Genomic DNA, 14,744 nt, shown 5'->3' with positions numbered 1-14,744 from the left:
AGCCCAAGCCATTTTGCCCGCAAAGTAGAATTCAAAACCGCCCAATCTGGCAACACTGGTTTTCACACGCTCAACTGCAGGCGGGTTTCCCCCACTGACTGAATCACGTGTTGTAAAGACGCTTTACCATTGGTCGAGGGAGGAGTCAGCGGTAGGGCTGCCTTTAGGGGCCCTTGAAAAAATCCGGGAAGAAATGGGAGCATTTGTTTGTGATGCGGCTTGTGAAATAAAATGCTTAAGAATCGTTGTGTTTCGAAATGAGATCACGTGTATATGTGAATCGAGATCGCGATTTTGTAATACTTTTATACGGACCAAAAAAAAAAAGTCCTGGATCCACATACACATCTGGATTTGCATCACAATCTAATTAATTGTTTCTTGGCCCATGGCTCACCTTTCCTCAAAATTTCATCAAAATCCGTTCACCACTCTTTGTGTTATGTTGGGACAGCAAACAAACAAATGGAGGCAAAAACATAACCTCCTCCAACACAGTTGTCAAAGGTAATGACGCAGCTTCAGCTACATGGAAACAAATCTCCAGTCACTTATCCTTTATTTACACATCATGTACACATAGCACATCCCAGTTTACCTTCATATACAGTGTTCACCCCATAGTGATTATTTCTCTTTTTTCTCTATCGCATTACATTACATTACAGGCATTTAGCAGACACTCTTGTCCAGACCAGCGTGCAACAAGTGCTGAACTTCCAGACAAGAAAGTTCTCATGCCAAACATACAAGTCACAGAATAACACCTATTATTCTATCCACATGCACTGGATATAAACAAACGCGCGCTCTGATTGGCTACTCTGCTACTAGGCTATCGGCTCATATACCATGAGTAGAGAAAAACAAAATAGTGGAGCATTTTGCTGAACCAGTGGAGGATGAAATAAAAACTCTACTCGAAAACAAAGCCCCAGAAAATACAAACAAAAGTAACAAAATATGGAATGAAAGTATTTGATGGTAAGAAGGTATCTTTTTTATTTTTCAATAATTATTATTATAGCATTCTTCACAAATTGCTACTGTCATTTTGCCAGTTTGTTTACATTCGAAGCGGAAATGATTTTGTTGAACGTTTTGTACAAGGTTTTTATTTATCGAATTTGCAAAAAATAAAAATGTTTCTCAAAATCCAGTGAATGTGGATAGAATAAAACAGTTATTCCACGAAATCGAGTCATACATGACCTCATCGGCTATCAGCTCATGTACAACTCGATTTCATGGAATAACTGTTAAGTGTAATATTCAGTTAAAATAACAAATCAGCAGACAGACACATTACAACATCAAATTGAAGTAAATTAGAATAGATTTTTTTTTTGCTGCTGCTGCTGCTTATGAAATGACTCTCTCCAGAAAGAAACAATGGAAATGGGAAACAATACCACAGTCAAATGTGCAAAGCATATCTGAGAGAACTCAAACCTGGACTTGCTGCAAAAGGACAATTCACAAAAGTATTGACTCTGGAGTTTGAATACTTATCAATTATGCAGTGTTATATTTATTTTTATTTTAATTATTCCGAGGGCATCTAGATCATTTTGTTGAATTTTATTTCAGTCAGGACCACTTTGTCAAAAAAAAATTATTTTCATTACAACAAATTAATTTTGTGGTGTGGCTCTGTTCTGGGACCTCCCTGCCCTTCCACGTGCCTACATGGAAAGCCTTGAGGCAGGAAGAGCAGCAGCAAAGACCCCCCGTGTGGTAAAGAACAGAACAGGCATCGATGATTGAGATGACATTGATTAAAGTCAGAACATGAAACCTCCCTGCCCTTCCACATGCATACATGGAAAGCCTTGAGGCAAGGAGAGCACACCTCCCTGCCCTTTTATGTGCCTACATGGAAAGGCTAAAGCAGGAAGAACAGTAGCAAAGACCCCACCTGGGTTACAGAATAAGCAGGCATCAATGACAACAGAAACAACATTAAGGTCAGAACAGCAAAAGGAGGAGCTGGGGTGGAGGTGGGTTGCAAAATGGCTTGCAAAGGAAGCAGGCAGGTTAAAACAGCTTAAATAAGGCACCCTATGAGAGATATGCCAATAGAATGCTTAGAAGGGAACTGGCTGAGCTGTCAGCTGATGTGGGCTGGCTTGAGACCAGCTGCAGTCAGCTGATGTAGCTACAATTGAGATCTGAGCTTGACTTCGTGACCTGCCTGAACTACGCTACACTCGATTTCTGTAGAGTCACTTCAAAAGGAACAGAAAAAAAACACCTTTTAATGTATTTGATGTTGCAACACAGCAAGATGAGAAATAATAACTAGGGGTTGAATATTTTCTCAAGGCACGGTACATCTAATTTACATGAAACTCACCGTGATTTATGTCAGTGTTGTGCTGGTGAACTAGTAGAAGGAAAGCATTGAGCAGGCATCCCAGATCTTGGAAAAGAAGTAAAAGTAGAGGGAGAAAAAAAAAATTTAAAACAATTCAGTGAGGCTGATTTGGAGGACATTGTGACTGAAGAGATCCTCATATATAAATGCAAATACCTATCCTCAAGCATGAAATAAAAACAGTTAATGGTTTCAGCAGTGGACAAAATAGCGGACAAAATGATCTAATAGGTTTGTCTTTTGTGATTCTTTGCTGTTACTGAAATGAATGGTATAATATAGATGTACATACATTGTTTAACTCTTTACCCCTTAAAGCAGTTGCTACAGCCACCCTTGTATATGTATATACTGTTCACCCTGATAACATATTTACAAGAAAAAAAGTCTAAAGACAAAGTTTTGACAAGGTTTTAGACAAGGCATCATATGTCGTCATTATGGGATATACATGGGGTTGTCATATGTCGTCATTAAGGGATATACACGGGGTTGTCATATGTCGTCATTAAGGGGTAAAGAGTTAAGGTCAACATCAGTTTCAAAATTGAACAATTTTCCAGCTTCACATCCAGGTATTCTGTGAACTCTATCATAGTGAGAACCATCCTTACAGTGAAGCATGGTGGTGGGAGCATCATGCTGTATGGATTCTGTTCTTCAGCTGGGACTGGGAAACTGATTAGCAAGAATGGAGATGATGAATGGAGCAAAATACAGAGCAATGGTTGATATTGATTTTAATGATTTGACTGTGTTTTTTTCAGTTGTTGAAGTGCTACGGTCAACTTTACATGCACTTAAAGTTTGATCCTTCAGGTGCACCAAAGAGGAAACTGATGAATAAGGAAACTATTTGTGGAATTTATTGACGCATGCTTTATGATCAGACATGACTGTATGCAAATTTAATGAGTAAGGGTTGTTGTGTGAACAGACAGGGACAGTTGCCAGAGCAACAGGAAAACAAACAGTCTATAAAATATACTATTGTGCAAGCAAGTCGGGTTTATAGCAGTGGACTCCTAAAAGGATCTTTACTGCTCTCCCAGTTGTGTTTGCTCAACATGGCATCAAACCACAATAATTACTGCTATACATTTTAAGACACTTTTTAAAGCAGTGGAATGCATATGATCTGGGTATCTGTTGCTTGGATTTCACAAAGGAGGTGCTTAAAAGTAACAGTTTTGACCAAGTAGTCAACATTTTTAGTGAAATAGAATGTGGATTGGGAAAGAGCTGAGAGATTTCAATCCTTTTTGAGGAACTACTTGGTACTAGTGATTTAATCTTTCTACATAATTTTACACCAATCAGCCACAACATTATGACCACTGACGGGTGACGTGAATAACGTTGATTTATCTCATTATAATGGCACGCACCTGTCAAGGGGTGGGATATATTAGACAGCAAGAGAACAGTCAGTCCTTGAAGTTGAAGTGTTGGAAGCAGGAAAAATGGGCAAAAATAAGGATCTGAGTGACTTTGACAAGGGCCAAATTGTGATGGCTAGACGACGGGGTCTGAGCATCTCCAAAATGGTGCATCTTGTGGGGTGTTCCCAGTATGCAGTGGTTAGTATCTACCAAAAGTGGTCCAAGGAAGGACAACTGGTGACAGGGTCATGGATATTGAAAGCTCAGTGATTTGCATGGGGCACAAAGGCTAGCCCATATGGTCCAATCCCACAGAAGAGCTACTGTAGCGCTACAGTAGCTCTTCTGTGGGATTGGACCATATGGGCGAGCCTTCGACAAATTTGATATTTGATTGTAACTATGTAGTAATGAATGATGTAAAGTGAAAGCATTGGTTCACTGCTGTCCACCAGGCACCCAGCAGAGTCACACCATAATAAATGTTGTGTTGTTTCTGGCGCATAGCATGCAGTGTCAAAGAAAGGAATAAATATGTATTTGTAACTGCGATGTATATCTCATTATTGGTATCACTGTCACAAGACAATGCAGCAATTTACTGACACAAAATACACTTTACTACACAATTCGATGGTTCATATGCTATAATATTATTCTATTTAGGTTGATTTTGTGCCCTTGCAACTATTTTACTCATACATTCATCAGGAACTCTGCTTTTAGATAGTGCCTAAATATCTTTATTAGAACTGTTATATAAAAGCAACAGTCACATTTGAGCTTGGGCTGTTGTAAGATATTAGCATGGCTGTGATTAGCTACGACACTCGGCCTATGAACGAATCACAGCCGTGCTGATATTCAGTACAACAGCACGAGCTTGAGTGTTGTATTGCTGAAATAATGCACACACTATCAGATTAGAGAATTCAACTTTGAATTCTCTCTATAAACAATAACATTAGAATGAGCGTGCTCATATGCTAATATAAACCTATCGTTTGTATATTTGAGATTCTTCTAATTTTTTAATCTATGTATATAACTACTTTTGTCTTTGCTAAATTCTTCTATCTTAACTGATCATGCACCAATCACCAAAGCAAATTCCTTGTATATGAGAACATACTTGGCAATAAATTTGATTCTGTTTTTGAATTACAGTCAGAGCTGCTGTTATAGAAAATTAATCATCTAACCAAACAGATTCAATAATTCAACAAGGTCGTGAAATCAGCATTTATTTAGAGACTCATCTCGATAAAAATGTCCTGTATTTTTAAAAAAATAGGTAGTTAATATTTTTCAGGCTCAGAATGTGATAGTCAGGGAACATATGTAACTTACTTTGCAAAATTTGCCAAGTCTGGTTTCTCAGTATTAACCCTTTATTTACATCCCAAACAAATTATTTTTACTTGTAATGTCAGCAATCACCATTTTCACCAAAAAAAGGAAATGCTAAATATCGCATGTAAAAACGTAAAAAACAAACATATATCCGTATCACTTAAGTCCATTATAACATGTCCATTTTTTAAAAAAAATTACCCGGTTACTAACTTTATGTGAATAGAAATCATGTATTTACATGATATTATCAAGTTAAGTTTAAAATGAGACATTTAAGTACATAGAGAACATAAAAAAGCCAGAAATATTTTACACTATTGCTACAGAACTTGAGAATATTTTTAGCTTATCTACATTCCAGAACTCAGCTCACAATCTCTCATTTCAGAAATTTCTGTGATATATTTATTACTAAGTTTGCTTTTTTATGTCCAAACTACATCAAGAAGTAACACTTTGCCTAAGGATTCAAACACAAAACACGAAGATAAAAGTAGTTATTGGTAACACATATTATGACCAGAACAGCCACTGGACTATTTTCAAAAGTAAACAATGTCACTTTCACAACTAGACAACGTCAGTTTCCTCTGTATCTGCTGGACTGTCTGTTGTTCTGTATGGAGAGTACATGGACAGATAAGCATCAGACATTTCAGTAACTCTATAAGTAACAGGTTCACTATCCATCCAACCATCCATCCATTATCTGTAGCCGCTTATCCTGTCCTACACGGTCGCAGGCATGCTGGAGCCTATCCCAGCTGACTATGGGCGAGAGGCAGGGTACACCCTGGACAAGTCGCCAGGTCATCACAGGGCTGACACATAGACAAAGACAACCATTCACATTCACACCTACGGTCAATTTAGAACCACCAATTTACCTAACCTGCATGCCTTTGGACTGTGGGGGAAACCGGAGCACCCGGAGGAAACCCCACACGGACATGGGGAGAGCATTCAAACTCCACACAGAAAGGCCCTCATCAGCTGTTGGGCTCAAACCCAGGACCTTCTTGCTGTGAGGCAACAGTGCTAACCACTACACCACCGTGCCGCCCAACAGGTTCACTAGTTATCTACAATTTGTTAAAAAAAGGGTTATATTCTTAATTATGGCAGACATCTGAGACAAGCATGCAAACATACAGATAGGCAAAGATAGATACACAAAGAAGCGACTAACTTGCTGAAATATTTTTGCAACAAATCTCACAGAGTTATGGGACCCCAACAGAAAATCACTCACCTTGTTCAACACTTTTTTTTCATCAATCTTGAAACAAACATACTTTTAGATAAAGAATCTATAGAGTAACAAACTCCTAAAAGCAAAAAGTTATGTCAGTTGAATAGACTGAGCAGCACACCACACCACCTCTGAGGTTCAAACTGATCCCACTCAGTAGTTTAGGTCCTTTTAGGGTTAAATGGTATCTAATGTATGAACCATGCTTTTGACCTGAGTAAAAAGGTTGTGTGCCACAAATAACACCTATTATGGATATAATAATTGCATATTAATGATGTAATACAGGGGTTTTCAAAGTGTGGGAGAGTCAGCCCCCCCCAGAGAGCAAATAAACAACAGCGCCCCCCCTTACAATTTTTGGTTGTTGCTATACTTAATGTTCCATTCGTATTTAAAAAAAATGGTTGTTGCACACATTTTTATTTTTTTCTTTTATATATTTTAAACATCTGTGCTTTTTGAAAACATCTTTTTTTTTTACACATTTTAAACATCTGTGCTTTTTAAAACATCTTTTTTTTACACATTTTAAACATCTGTGCTTTTTTAAAACATCTTTTTTTTACACATTTTAAACATCTGTGCTTTTTTAAAAAAACATCTTGTTTTATACATTTTAAACATCTCATAGCATCGTTAGCTAGCACCTCTTGGCAGACAACACACTGTGGCAGTGGAACATCTTCAGATTCAGTCCATGAAAATCCAAACTTTAAATAATCGTGGTCATACTTCCTTCTTTTTTTGTTTGGCCCAGACTCTGTCTCCTCACTCACTATAGCTTTAGGTACTAAAAATCGGTCCATTTTGTCTCTGGTAAAGGCTAGCTGAAGTTCGCTAAATGTCCGCAATAGTAACTTATTATGGAATCAATTTTGTGCCAAAATGTTCATACAATACTTTTGAAATATCAAACAAAAACGACAAATAAAAATACAAAAAAAAAGTTAATTTTTTTAGACTGGCAAACAAATTATCCGTGTAATCGTGCAAAATATCAGTCTATTACTCTTCAGAAACCTTTTATTTTTGTTCTGCGTCTTTCTCAGTTTTGTTTGACGTAATTTATTTTGGTTGCGATTCCAGCTTTCTCGTTTGCGCTCCCTGACTTTTTGCTTGCAGTTTTGGCACAAACTTCACATGTGGGTGGGCTGTCCAGGAATGCATTCCCATTGGGTAACTTGTGTTTGACTGACAGCTATGCTCAGCGATTCCCCGGAGGCTGTTGCGGCCATTTCCTACTCGAATTTTGGCAGACTGTTTGACAAGTGACTGATCCATTGACGGTACACAAGGATCGAGTGGACTTCAGTGGCGACTATGATATTGAATTAATTCAACAAAGTGTAAGTACGGGACAAATGTGTTGTATGTGTTGCAGTAGTACACATGATGCAGGTGTTTCGTGGCAAGTCAAATGTTAGACTTAGCTCCACTACCCAATATAATAGCTGTCTTGCTAACGTTAAACACGCCTGCATAATGTGTACTACTGCAACACATACAACACATTTGTCCCGTACTTACACTTTGTTGAATTAATTCAATATCATAGTCGCCACTGAAGTCCACTCGATCCTTGTGTACCGTCAATGGATCAGTCACTCGTCAAACAGTCTGCCAAAATCCGAGTAGGAAATGGCCGCAACAGCCTCCGGGGAATCGCTGAGTGTAGCTGTCAATCAAACACAAGTTACCCAATGGGAATGCATTCCTGGACAGCCCACCCACATGTGAAGTTTGTGCCAAAACTGCAAGCAAAAAGTCAGGGAGCGCAAACAAGAAAGCTGGAATCGCAACCAAAATAAATTACGTCAAACAAAACTGAGAAAGACGCGGAACAAAAATAAAAGGTTTCTGAAGAGTAATAGACTGATATTTTGCACGATTACAAGAATAATTTGTTTGCCAGTCTAAAAAGATTGACTTTTTTTTGTATTTTTATTTGTCGTTTTTGTTTGATATTTCAAAAGTATTGTATGAACATTTTGGCACAAAATTGATTCCATAACTTATTCTGGTTTATTTTTCCTCACGTTGCGCCCCCCTGAAGAACTCTGGCGCCCCCTAGGGGAGGCGCGCCCCACACTTTGAAAAGCCCTGATGTAATACTTTTATACCAATTTCCTACGTGGTTTCAGGGCTCTTTTTATGCACAAAGTTCCCCTGCATAATTAACTATGAAACAGCAGCCTACAAACATTACAAGTCCAGATTTATGAATTTATATCTGAACTTGTATATTATTACCAAAAACAAGACTTGGCAAATTTTGCAAAATAGCCTCCGAATATAAACAAATACGGCCTGACTATGAAGTGAACACCCAGGCAGGACTGTGCGGCTCCACAGCGCCCTCTGGCGTTTCTCCAAAACTTTCTGGTCTCCGTGCGATTTCCTCCTCCTCCTTGTTTTCACTTCCTGTTTTGTAAAGGGAGTCACTCAACATAGGTTCGTTCATTTCAGCTTTAATGGTGGTGTCTTTTTTCTTTAGTTTCATATCTACCCGGTTTGTCTAAAGCTATAATATTTTTGTTTTTAATGGAGGATGGATTGGTGAACTGTCTGCTCTCTGCGGTCCCGATGGATTTTACGTAGATGTTTTTGTTTGGCAGGATATTATGGTTCTTGCTCTTGTCTTTCCTGGAATAATTCTGCATTCAGTTTAAAACTTTGCAGCCTTTGTTTAAAAAAGAGAAAAAGACAGCCATGTTACAGGTGTAGAGGAAGTGCGTCGCGTGTGTTTGCACCTTGTTTTGTTTGTGTGAACTTTTCCCTTGGACTTTTTTTTTTAATCGATCCGAGGCTGAGCGTTGCCATGGCCGAGCTGAACGCGGCGCTGTGCTGCTGCTGCCGGAAGGCGCTGCCGGTTCCCGGTAAAACTCGGGACGGAGCTCGGGCACTCGGTCGCTGCCGGCTGGTTGATGTCGCGTCGGCGTCCAACTTTCACAGCTTCTCGCTGCGCCACTTCCACTTGGACCTGCGGGTGAACTTCGGCCTGAAGAGGATCACAGGCTGGCAGGTGCTGGAGCTGGTGACACTGCAGCCTGGTGTACAGGCACTGGTTCTGGACGTGCACCCATCTCTACTGATCCACTCTGTAGACTGCAAGGTCCCAGGGACGTCCGGATCTCCTGATATCATCTTCTCTCTCTCCTACAACCTCGAGCCGTTCACCGACTACGGGTCCTCGCTCCGCATCGCTCTCCCCGTCGCTGCGATCCGGACACACCGCCCCTTCCGGGTCACTATCCGCTACACCACCACTGACGGACCTGCGGTAATGATCCACGCAGTGATCCGGATCCTTTAGAGCACATTTCAAGTGTCCTAACAACCCTGAGCGTCTCCATGAGGTTTTGTCAGTGTCTCTGTGTACACTGAGTCACCTGTCACTTACTTACTTGCCTACCTATCTGCCATGTTATCAGGTTCCCAGCCCTGGTCCTGGAAGAAAAACCCCTGTCCTGCACATTTGAGTGCTTTCCCTTCCTCCAACAGACCCGATTTAACTTAATTTAACGAGCTGATGAATTGAATTGGGTGGCAGGAAAACACTAAAATGTGTAAGTCAGAGGTTAGGGTTGGGAATCTGTGACTGGAGGTATACACTCCAGTTTTTCAGTCGCTGGGATCAGACTACACAAATTCAGCCTGACATGTGTTGGGATTGAATGTGAGCATCCATCAATGAACAGTGACGTGGTGTCTGGGACACCCTATAACGTTGAAGAAACATCCAGCGTGTCGAATTTTTTCATATTTTCTCACCTAGTTTGACAACTCCTACCTTGACGTTTCTTGACCCTCCTCCTGCCAGATGTGAACAATGACATTTGGTCGTGGTGCAACTTGTTGTCTTGGCAGTCTCTTGACCAAGACACGGCAAAAATTTCTGGCACTATGATTGCCTAATCTGATATAGTGACCATCGTGAAAGACAAAAATATCATGTAGTCTGATCCCAGCACTATTCTTCCCATCAATGAAAAGGGACCAGTCCAGTATATATGACCATAGCTTAACATATAATTTGGGTGGTGGACCATTCTGAGTACAGTAGTGATGTGGTAGTGTCTGGTGCTGCTGTGAGAATATCAGGTGCAGTAGTGTTGCTGGGGTTTTTAAACATCTTGTGTACAAACACATACCTGTGTCAGCCTAGAAGTTAGATTAAGGTGTGTAAAAAAAAATCTTGACAACATATTTATGGCACTATGATTGCCTAATCTGACATAGTGACCATCATGAAAAACAAATCATGTAGGCTGATCCTGGTATTATTCCTTCTATCAATGGAAAGGGACCAGTCCAGTATATACGACCACAGCTGAGCAGATATCGTTTGTGTGGTGGACCATCCACTATGATATATAAAGCACTATGCAGCCTGTGTTACTGCTGTCCTGAGAATGGTCCACTACCCAATTAATATGTGGGCTGTCATGGTGCTGGTCCCTTTCCACTGCACTACAGGCATGTTTTCCCAAGTAAAAGATGGGTATCCAATTATTGATTGGAGCCTATAACGGCTACTGAGTGTGGCTACAAGGTTGATGTGTCTAGTAAACCAGCAGCTGAATGTATACCAAAGCAACCGTTCTCAACTCCAGCCTTGGGATTACAACAACTTGTGGAATTTTATGTTTCCATGATCCACCTGATAAGTCAATTATCAAGACCTTCATAAGGTAGCTTAGGTGTTCAGGGCAATGGGTTCCCAAAGACTAGAGCTGAGAATCACTGTATGATTATAACAGTTAGTTCTGGTCCACTAATTTGATTGGATCAGTGGTATTCCAAGAGTGTTGATATTTAAATAATATTGGCTGGCGTTGAGTGGTATATCAGATATCTTCCATTCAGCTAGCATGATGCTGAATGAGTTGAAGATGAGTGCTAGCTGAATGGAATATATCTGATATACCATGAAAAAAAACTAGCCATTATTATACATTTCTTTCGGGTGTTCAAGGCATCTTCTTTCAAAATTCTCTCAAAATTTTCCGTATTTAATGAAGCAACCCTGGTGGCCATGTTTGTTTACAAATTGTCACAGTCGCTCACTAGCATGGAAGTTTTACGTCTCCAACGTGTGGCGTCATGTTGTCTTGACAACCATGCAATATCGTAAGCCATATTCAACGCTCATTCTCCACTGGGTAGAGTGAGATAATACACGTAGGATAAGTGATTTGCTAACAATATTGTATGCTGTCAAACCAAATGGATGAAACCCGCTAGAAGGGAACATACCGTAATACGTGTTTTCATTCCATCGAAAAGGTGTCCTGTATGTATAATGATTAGTATTATAACACTGGTACATTTTGGTGGTTGCATCACTCCACTAGTCTGTGATCACTCCATACATTTCCATTTCTAGTTGTTTGTTACATTGAAATGGTTACTCCTTTTACAGCTCATTGTCAGTCATTGCATGTTGCCATGCAACACACAATGCTCTATCAACACTTGCAATCATGCAAGTATTGAATAGCATGTTGATACAAAGTACAATGACACTCTTGCTCGTGTTATATTGGTTAATTAGTGTGGGTCTGTTCCTGGAGCTCTACCTCTCTGTAGTATTCAGTTCCAACCCTATTTTGATCCGGATAATCGAGTGGATTATCTGGATACATTGATGTGAGCAAAATGGTATGCCATGCCTGTAGATCTGTATGTCAGCAATTCCATGCAAATCAGTTTCACACCATCAAAAAGGTGGGTCCATGATTAACTTAATTCATTCTTAGTTTAATCGTAATTCCTATTTAAGTTTCATACAGTACTTATTTTGATTGTGGATATTTGAGGTGATGGTGGATCTGACAATCCAGGGCTCCTGTATGGAGACGACTGTCAAGAGGATTAAAGATTTGGCATTTTTAAGACATGGGCACTGGGCCCAAGGAGACTGCAGTCACACATGGTGCATAAATTCCAAACACCTCTGTTGTTGATTTGGAAATGTCTTCTCTCACAGTGATGAGACCTGATGTAACCTGATTTGGAAATATCTTCTCTCACAGTGATGAGACCTGACGTAACCTTGTCATTGAATTAATTAGTAAATTGGAGCAAGATTTAATGGTGTGAATATTAGAAAATTCATTAGTATTATAAGTATTTTTACAGTCGTAAACAAAAGCAGGAATGCGTCATCTGTTCATGATGATGTTTATTCGGTGTACAAGAGCAGGAAAGTGAGTAAACTGCGCTGGATTGAACTAGAGTTAGATGCGGCTCGTCAAACCAGAAGCAGGTGTTTGCTTGACAAAGCAGCATTAAGGCTTGCAGAATCCATGTGGCACATGACTATTGTTTACACAGCGTATCAGTGAAGGCAGAATTTCATCCCTGCACTAAATATAGCCCACAGAAACCCTGAACAAGTAGAATGACTCTCTCTGATATTCCACTTCATTTTCAGTTCTCGTTTTTATCTGTAAGGGGAGTTTCTCATTTGCTTTATCGATTTGCTTGGATGATTTCACCCAAATGCCAGGACAAGGCTGTTGACATCAATATGTTCCTTTTAGTGATTTTTCTCAGAATCAGGCATTCTGACGTCATGAGCACAGTCCGAGGATGTCGAGTTGGGTTTTTTTCAGGGTCAGTCCCAGAGTTAGACTAGTTTTTCTAGTTTTACTTGATTGTCCAACTCTTGTTGGCCAATCAAGAAAAGCTAGAAGAATAAAACAGAAAGCACAAGTTGAGTCCAAAGGATCACAAATCCTAAACCTGAAACTGTGGGTTCTCTTTCCAATAGCACACAATGTGGTAAAAGTGAAACTTCGGCACAATTTCATGCTTTTAAACCAAATGTAGTTGAATGGCCGAGCTGTGTATGTTTGGCATCTGAACTTCTCTTAGTTTTGTGACAAGGCAACATTTAATTAAAGTTTATAGATACTAGTTTAGCACTGCTATAATCAAAGTATACAGTATAATAATATAGTTTTAAAACGATTTCTAAAAGAAATGACGTTTTAAAACCCATTCAGGTGTTTTATGAAGCTGTTTATATACAAATGGTATTACTGAGCAAAGTGCTAAAGTGGTAGTTTCCTGTACCTCATAGCATTGAATGTGTTTTAGCTTGATTTAAAAAAAAAAAAAAAGTCTTTTTGATTGGTTCTCTCCTGTGATGTTTTCCTGATCTCTGTCAGATCTGGTGGTTGGACACAGAGCTAACGTGTGGTCAGACGCGGCCGTTGGTCTTCACTCAGGGTCACTCTGTGTGCAATCGTTCCTTTTTCCCCTGCTTTGACACTCCAGCTGTCAAAAGCACCTACTCCGCTACAATTAGGGTGAGTGTGGTTCACATTTAATGCTCCAGTCGCTCACATCAGCATACGCAGAGTTGTTAGGTTATTACATACAGTTGCATACATTTATCATATCTACACCTATTCGCAAATTTATCAAGTAAAACTACTACTGTATATACACTTACCTGCCACTTTAATAGGAACAACTTCTTGATTCTAATGCTGCATTCATGTGCTATGGGAAGATGATATTTTCCAGTTGGGAAGTGGTATTTACCAGTGTGTTGTGTTCACATGCTTTTGTTGTTGTTGACAAATTAAAGATGGTGGACCAGATTCAAGTTAGCAATAGTTAGTTAGCTATCGTTTGCAATAGCGTCTGCTCTGGATAGGTAAAAACAAACCATAACAACACATTTTTAAAGGAAACGGATTTCTAACGTATTATATTACACTTGTTAATGACGCAACATTGCATAGACACAAAAAACTACCCACTAGTACTAGTAAAAAAAAAAACTTTAGTAGCATACAGTGCTTAACATTCAAGTGTCTTGTACCGCTCGCCGCCATGTTGAAAAGGTTAAAGTTCATCTCATCTCGGCAACTCGTGTATCAAAATTTTCTACGAGTTGCCCAGTGGAAAATACCATAAGAGGGGGCGTTCATGTGTGCTTTCCATGTCGGCGTTTGGTATTTACCATAATTCCCATAGCACATGAACGCAGCATAAGATTCCTGTTCTTGGCTGGCAGGAGTGGAACCCAATGTGGTCTTCTGCTGTTGCATCCTGAGATGCTTTTCTGCTCACCACCGTTGTAAAGAGTTGCTGTGAATTATTATATCCTTCCTGGCAGCAGCTCGAACCAATCTGGCCATTTTCCTCTGACCTCTCTTATCAACAAAGCATTTCCACCCACAGAACTGTCGCTCACGCCATGTTTTTTTGTCTTTCACACCATTCTGTGTAAACTCAAGAGACTGTTGTGTGTAAAAACCCCAGTTTGTTTGTTTTTGGGGTTTTTTTTCCCCAGCAGTTTCTGAAATACTCAAACCAATCCATCGGGCACCAACACCCATGCTACAGTGAAAGTCAC

The 14,744-nt window shown here is 39.7% G+C and overlaps 1 protein-coding gene across 1 annotated transcript in view; it reads left to right on the top strand.

Moving 5' to 3' along the window:
• The first annotated feature begins 8,806 nt into the window (after positions 1 to 8,806).
• rnpepl1 (arginyl aminopeptidase like 1) overlaps positions 8,807 to 14,744 on the top strand; it is a 35,430-nt gene continuing 29,492 nt past the window's right edge. Inside the window, exons 1-2 of the mRNA XM_060923450.1 lie at positions 8,807 to 9,650; positions 13,546 to 13,686. Of these exons, the coding sequence (XP_060779433.1) occupies positions 9,189 to 9,650; positions 13,546 to 13,686 (603 nt within the window). The 5' untranslated portion in view covers positions 8,807 to 9,188. The remainder of the gene's footprint in view (positions 9,651 to 13,545; positions 13,687 to 14,744) is intronic.

Source organism: Neoarius graeffei, chromosome 6 (assembly GCF_027579695.1).
Source record: "Neoarius graeffei isolate fNeoGra1 chromosome 6, fNeoGra1.pri, whole genome shotgun sequence".
NCBI lineage: Eukaryota > Metazoa > Chordata > Actinopteri > Siluriformes > Ariidae > Neoarius > Neoarius graeffei.
This window is presented reverse-complemented; position numbering and strand designations above follow the sequence as displayed.